Here is a 7,822-nt window from a genome sequence, read left to right as displayed (position 1 = left end):
GGATACTTGCAGATCAAAAAGGATCCAAGGGGGTTGGAAGGCGTTATACTCTTTACAAAACAAGTGCAGGAACGCAGAATTATGGGATTGGACGACCATGAAAACTCTTTTTGGTTTGCTGGTCACTCCGGTTATTTTATACGGATGTGAAGTGTGGGGAGGTAGTATGTCTGAACAAAAATGGTAGCAAGTAGAAAGAATTCAAAAACACTTCATCACATGCAATCTTAAAGTCAAAACCACAGTTTCGTATGAGATCCTTTTGGCGGAGGTGGGTTCCTATCCATTAGAAGCCGTTGCTTTGGTCTGAATGATAAGCTACTTAAAAAAAACTCAAGGTTTGGAAACACATCGTTGGCCCAAGTTGATCATAGAGGAAAAACTTGTGAGGCGGACAAGCACATGGATGAAGCAAAATAACAAATGGATGCGAAAATGGGATATCAACATCCAAACTTGCCCGGATAACATTACAGAAATAAAAAAGTTTGTCAATGAAAAATTTCACAATATTCTATGGACAAGACGCATAGGGCGGAAAAAATCTCATTACATTAAAGAATTTAATCCCACTTATAGTCATGATGAAAAGTCCTATATAAGAGCACCTATTAACTGGAAAGCAAAAATGTTGATGGCACAACTTAGAACTAGTTCACATCAGCGGCGATGTGAAACTGGTAGGTGACAAGTTCCAAAGGAAGAGTGGGCAGACAAAACATGTTTATTTTGTAATATGGGAATAGTTGAGACAGAGCAGCACTTTGTCAACGACTGCCTGACTTACAATGACATCAGATCTGGTTATACAAAAATATTGCAGAACAAGGACTTCAACTATTTATTCGAGGAAGATCAAGTGAAGAGAGCAGCGGATTTGATTACCAAACTTCAGAGAAGAAGAGACAAGTTATCCAAAACTTTACAACTGACTAGTTCCGCCCCTGACTCGGGAGGGTGATTGCATGGGTCCCATAGACTACTTTAGTCTCGTGGACGTCATTAAAATCTATCATGTCATCATATCAATCCACACCTCTTTCTATACAGATTTTCTGCATTGTTGTACTCGCTTACTAAATATTGATGAATTTCTTCAACTCACATTCGACACCTTTTTCTATACAGATTTGTATGCATTGGTGTATTCGCTCACTTCAGGTCCCCTCGAGGAGAGTTTAGTTTCTTTGAGAAAAATCCTTCGCTAAGAGGAATTATAACAGAGAACGTTGATGAAAGCGCGTAAGAGCAAGTAATACAGGAAAGGTAATGCAGCTTACAATCCATCTCCTTATACTGGCCTTTGTTTAACTCGAATGAGGACTAATGTTTGCATTTGAATGTATGCCAGATGGAGGTTAAAGAGAACGAACGCTACACCTACGACCCGAAGTTGCAGTGGGATCCTCAAGTTAGAGAGTATTTTAACCAAGTTTACGGCCAATCCCACTTCGATCGCATTTCTCATAGTTTGACGTAAGATTAATCTTCTAGCACTTTAATTCTTCTTCCACTTCTGTATTTCTTTGTTCTATTGATTTATTGTATTGCTTTCATATCACTTGCTATGTGGAGGGCACAGTTCATGTGAGATTAATTTATCTAAAAATCCCTCAGTCCTACTCTGAAAAATATTGTCGAAGTTTCTCTTACCATATATTCTGTTCTTCCTTTTACTCTGCAAAAAGTACTTTTGAATGTCAATTTATCAGTAAGCTTGTAAACAATTTTGTTTGATAAAAGCCGAGTTTATATGCTCTGAAAGTTGCAACATGTTCCAGACTAACACCTTGCTAAGGCTATTTAACCTAACTGAATTTCGCATGTTTGAATGGTTCTGACCCAATGGTAACTCTTAACATGTCCAAAATCTAGATTCATGGGATACTCACAAAAGATAATTTAAATTCCGAGAGTGCAGTCAGCTCAGAGAAAGTAGACCACACTTTTTATCCTGTTCAGTGTTCTAGTAAACTTTTTTGTGTTAGAAGATTGTTTAAGAACCCTTTATTGCTCGGATCCACACCCTGCCATATATTGCTGAAAGCCTGAAACAACAGGCAGCACAAATTGATGCAAGTGCCAGCTAGAAATCTTAAGGAAATTTCTATCACAGAGTGAGGGGGCACCACATCTTGGAGTTATCTTTGCTGATTGATCTCTCTCAAGCTCTATCATCTCAAAATTTTCTGTTAAGCCCTTAGTGTGGTATTCTTAAAAAGGAAGAAGAAAATTTTATGATAAAGTTTGTTTCATATTGCGTCTAGAACCCTGTATTGCTTCTGATTAGTGCCCTTATTTGTTGGGAAAATCTAGTCTAATGTTCTGCAAACACACATGAAATAAGAGACAAATCAGCATTTCTCTAAGTTTTAGGGACGGGGGACAGAGATGTGAGGATAGTGGGAGACAAATAACATCTAAAAATTAGTTTTTGAATTTTTTAAGATTAAAATGTTTTCAACATTAAGAATAACTTTATCAAATTAAGAGAAACTGAAGTTAAAAAAAGTGATTACATCTCGTCGAATTTGCAATGGCCAGCCATTGATCCAAATCCTTTTAATAAATCATAATATGATTTTCTTTCATCAATCGACATTACAAACTTTGAAGTCATAGCCGAGAATCACAATTATGATGAGAAGTACATAGTTGCTCAATCAACCAGCGCAGAAATGAGGGTCGATCATCTAATGGAAATTTCTGGAACTCCTCTACATCATTGGAACTATTGGATTCAACTACACCTACATCTGGACCTCAATTAATCTTAATTCTTATCAAGATACATTGATTCTCTGGTCTATACATCACATAGCGCTATTCATTCTCCCCATATCGAAAGGTCTTGTGATTGATGAGATGCAAAGTATTATCTAGAGGAACAAGCTGCTCTACTCTCTTAGAGGTGAGTCTCTTTCTCTTAACATGGTGGTTTGAACTTTGTCTTTTAACATCAATAGGAACTAGAAATATATGAGAGAAAGCAAATGTTCATAGCAATCTTTTCACCTCTTGAACCCTTCAGGTTGTTGAGCATTCTCATTGCCAAACATTGCAAGGAGTGGGTTAAGACAGTTGACATTATCTTGTCATGTGGCTGGATGCACAGCAGAAACTAACCCATCAATTTTCTTGGGATATTTGAGCTTGGCATAGTTTTCCTGAAAACCATGGTTGCATCAAATTAGGCTGAATCAATGCACACCCTTCCACTCTATTTTATGAGGTTCTCATTGAGGTAGGTCCACAATTTGTGGTCTAATTTATCATGTTTGGTTGTTGGAAGGCTTTTGATGGAGAAGTCTCCCACCTAGTTTTGGAACCACATGCAGTGAATTGCTTCAATTCAATCCTAGAAAACATTGGAACACTTCCATGGGTTATTTTGTGTTGGAGAAATGGGAGACAAAACCAACTGAAAAAGAAATTTAAATACAACTGTGTCAAGTACAAAAGATTGCCTATATGAACTGAAGATACACAGTGACATCAATTGACAGATTGGCATGAACACAACAATTGATTGAAAAATAGTAGGGTTAGTCTTGCAATCAGCCATCCCAAATCTTTGAAGCAAATCAAGAGCATACTTCTACTGAAAAATACATGTAGCAAACTGATGAACTTGAAGACGAAGGAAGTAATGCAATGGACCAAGGTTAATCATATCAAAATGCTTCATCAAAGCTCTTTGAGTATCCTCAATCATGGCAGAAGAACTCCTTGTGAAACCACATGAAGATCAAGAATGAGAAGATCCCTCCCATACCTCTGAACATAGATGTAGGATCAGAGTAACATCTAGCAAATTTAGAAGTAAGCAAAAAACTATCCATATTCTCCTACCAAGCCTAAGGGTTTGTTTGAGACCATACAATAATTACCAAGGCCAACAAAATGATAAGGGTCCTCATGAAGCCTGGTAAGTGCTCCAAATAGATCTCCCAAAGATCACCATGAAGGAAGACACTCTTCACATCTATTTGATACACTGACCAACCCTAAGGTGCAATAATAGAAAGTACAAGACAAATGGAATCCCTCATGGCCATAGGAGCAAAGGTCTTAGAATGGTAAATGCCCTCAACTTGAGAAAACCCTTAGTAACAAGACTAGCCTTATACTTATCAATAGAGTCATCAATTGCAAACTTGGTATGATACACCCACTTTCATCGAGCCAACTTTCTTCCCTTAGGAGGAGGAACAAGATCCCAAGTATGATTCTTCATCAAAGAAGAATACTCTTCAGCAATAGCACTATCCCACTTTGGAACATTTGAAGCGTTTGAAAACTTGTGAGGATTAGTAGAAATTGCATGACTCGAAAGGCTGATGCCTAGAGTCTGGACATGAGTGCGACAAGTAGTTGCAAGATCACTTGAAAGAGAACCTTGATCACTACAAATGTCTTGAAATGATTGATTGACATACTACCCACATTATTTGTGCTAATCTTTTTGAGAGGTCTTGACTGCTTATCCACAAATGCAAGGAAGGTCATGAAAAATTGATGAACCTCATCCTTGTGGCCATACCTTTAGGAAGAGGATCTGTATGATGTTTGCCAAGTACACAACCTTGACAAACACCATTTGAATAAGAGACATGAGAAAGACCAATCATCAAGTTTTGGGCGCTCACCTACTAGAGATATTTGTAACTCAATTGTCCAAATTGCTTGTGCCAAAGCGTTATCACAAAGTTAGCATGAGCAAAAAAGGTTGATCTCGAGGAAGTCTCAAATCAATCAAACCTATACAATCAGGTGGCATGATCAACTATGTCTATAGCAACAACCTTCTTAGGATCTTGTCTTTCTCAAATATTCATATAATTGGGAGAGAACTCAACAATTCTTTCATTACCATGTTGACAATATTGATAATGGAAAGAAGATTTTGAGAAATATTAGGAACATGAAGAACACCATCAATGCAATCATCCTACATATGTGTGACAAACGGATTTTCATATCAAATTCATAGACAGTTTTAGCTAAAAACTCCCAGCAATATATATAGATAACTAAATCCCTTTCTCATGTTATTAACCGCTTTCAACATTTAACTGAAATTAACTGTAATCATATTCAATTGAAATAACTAGATCAACGATTACCTATTCATAATTGTAATCATGTTCAGCTGAAATAGATTGAGTAACGACTAACTATCATAACTGTATTCTGATAATCACATTCAATTGAAATAACTAGATCAACTATAAACATGTTCAGCTGAAATAAATTGAGTAACGACTAACTATCATAACTGTATTCATGATCAACTGATTAACAAGTAAAGTAAATGCTAAACAAGAAAGAAAGGAACATACATGCATCATTGGAGGATCTTTAGCTGGTTGTGCAAGCCTCGACATTGGTGAGAGGAGAAGCATTAGCATAGGCTTAACCTCCCAACCTCGAACCATACTTATCCCCACACATTCTGTTAAATTAGAATGGCCCTCCCTACCTTGGGATTGGGCTTGGGATGTTCTTCAGTCCAACCACTTGAGCATCCAGGTGTTTGAATGTCTGCTTAGTTATGAAACGGGCATGCTTAATAATTGGCGCTATTGACATCAAGTGATCATTAGATGGCAAACATGCCTATAAACTACCTTGGCCAAGGATTTCCGATGGGTTCATCGACCCAATCACCACTGCTCGACTTGACAATAGGTTCCATTACAGGAATAAGCACAAGCTATTAAGTATATTTCTTTTAAGTTAATCATGTCTGATTTCTCCTTGTTTTCTTGCAGATTTATTTCACCTCTTCACCTTTTCATGGCTACCAGCCGGTGAGTCCTAGGTGCATTAAAATGTTTATGAGCTCTCTACTCTTTTTCACCTCTTCACCACTTGTGGTTTCATTGCCGGTGATTCCCAAGTGCATTGGATGATCATTCTGCTCTTAATATATTTATCATGGTTTGAGACAGCATAAATCTTGCTATTGATATCAATATTATTCATGATGGTTCTTACAACATTATGAGACTCCTTTATCAAAGTTACCACTTGACTTCTTTAATGATGGTTCAAGATACAATGAAAATAAAAATAACAATAAAAATGGGAAACTCTATATAACTCGCAGAAGACCATCAACAAAACTACATATGATAATCTTAGTCTTAATAATGGACTTCTATGCCTAGCCGGCTGCAGTAGGTCTTACATTTAGGAAAAAGGAAGAAATAAAATCGTTTGAAAGTATTTCATAACCTGATATATATGGTTGGAGATCTTGACTTGTGATTGGCACCCTCTCATCCTCTAATCCTTGACAATCTAGCCAGAATTCTTGCTCGGCTTAGTTATATTTGCACAAATTCGATCAAGGTTTGGTTCGGCAATTGCAAGGTGCTGGCGGATGTAGATAAATTACTATGATAAAATGGAACTTGGCTTATTGCAAAACAAGGTATTTGGAAATGGTGGTAGAAAAGATGGTAAGAATGGGGATAGTGGTGTCTAACTCCCATCACGGCTTCTATTTAAAAGACTAGCCGTGGCTTCTCGGCTTCCATCTGTTTTTAAAGACTTAAAACCATTCAAATTCCAAGTATTAATTCGATTATGGAGAGAGAGGGAAAATAAATAAAAATAAATAAGTTGGAAAGATTATAATTTTCAATTGTTATTATAATATATATTTATATACGTTCATGTAAGTATATAAATGAGGTGACATCATTAAATTATGTTATTGTAATTTATTGGTGCCATTTCATTTTTATATTTATCTGTGCGTATATAAGTATTTATTATAATAATATGATGAAAATCAATTAAAAATCTCTTGAGGTATGCTTTATATTTTAAATTAGATTATTTTATGTTTTGTTAGATTATTTTTTCTCAATAGCTCATGCGGTCCCAAAAATGTTTCCTGTGATCAAGTCATTGCATCCTTTCCAAGAAGTTTAAGGTCGTACCTGCCGATCATGATAACTGAACTTAAGCAAACATCCCATTCCGGTGATCCCGTTTAGCAATGCTTCTCCTCTCTTCATCTTCTCCTGCATTCACCCATAAAAACACTTCTACCATAATAATAATTTCATAATAATTCATAAAACATATTAATCGTTATTTTAAATCAAAGAACTGCTAATCACCTAATAACAGTTATTGGTTAACGACCATCTTCAACAACAGTTAATGCAACGTATATAAATAACTACCTATTTCACATGATCATGAAAGAATAATTCGTTAAATCCAATGGTTATGAGAAAAAGAAAAAATTAGGTCAGAAAATTTGGGATGTAACAATATGAATTGAGTTTGTCCCTAGAATTGGAATTTGTGAAGAGTTCCCAATAACAGTATGATAAGTACTACTAGATGAAATAGAATCAAAAAGATCCACAACATGTGTCACGTGGTGTGAAGCACTTGAATCAAGCATTTGACTATCGGTAGTATGAGCTTTGCCTTTTCCCAACGAAGAATTCTTGGGCACGACAATATTGTGGAGGATGAATCCCCTAAGTTAGGAGGTGGAGGGTTAGTCTTCTGATCATTCTTTGCCTTAGGCTTCGATGAAGGCTCGCTTACTGTAGGAGAATATATTTTGAGCTTCTTCTTATTCTTACCCATGCCCTTGGAAGATTGAGCCATCCAAGCATGAGTCTAAGGAAGAGCATCCTTTTGAATGGTGTTGTCTGGTTAGACGATCACAAAACACCTCAAAAGTAGGCATCTTATGATCTTCTCTTGTAACATCCATAGTAGAATAAAAAGTAGAGGCAAAAACTTGAAAAGCACCTCTAAGCTTAGGCAAGATTGAGAAGATACTCTT

The 7,822-nt window shown here is 36.5% G+C and overlaps 1 protein-coding gene across 3 annotated transcripts in view; it reads left to right on the top strand.

The window, feature by feature from the left end:
• Window positions 1–1,067: 1,067 nt before the first annotated feature.
• LOC149578640 (NOL1/NOP2/sun family protein) overlaps window positions 1,068–7,822 on the top strand; it is a 193,613-nt gene continuing 186,858 nt past the window's right edge. Inside the window, exons 1-2 of one of the 3 annotated variants that reach the window (XM_089830592.1) lie at window positions 1,068–1,266; window positions 1,352–1,476. In XM_089830592.1, the coding sequence (XP_089686718.1) occupies window positions 1,352–1,476 (125 nt within the window). In that variant the 5' untranslated portion in view covers window positions 1,068–1,266. The remainder of the gene's footprint in view (window positions 1,267–1,351; window positions 1,477–7,822) is intronic. The other 2 variants (XM_089830599.1, XM_089830602.1) reach the window with 2 other exon arrangements.

The sequence above is a fragment of the Cupressus sempervirens genome, chromosome 1 (genome assembly GCF_028749045.1).
Source record: "Cupressus sempervirens isolate cs-2001-9-10 chromosome 1, ASM2874904v1, whole genome shotgun sequence".
NCBI classification, from domain to species: domain Eukaryota; kingdom Viridiplantae; phylum Streptophyta; class Pinopsida; order Cupressales; family Cupressaceae; genus Cupressus; species Cupressus sempervirens.
This window is presented reverse-complemented; position numbering and strand designations above follow the sequence as displayed.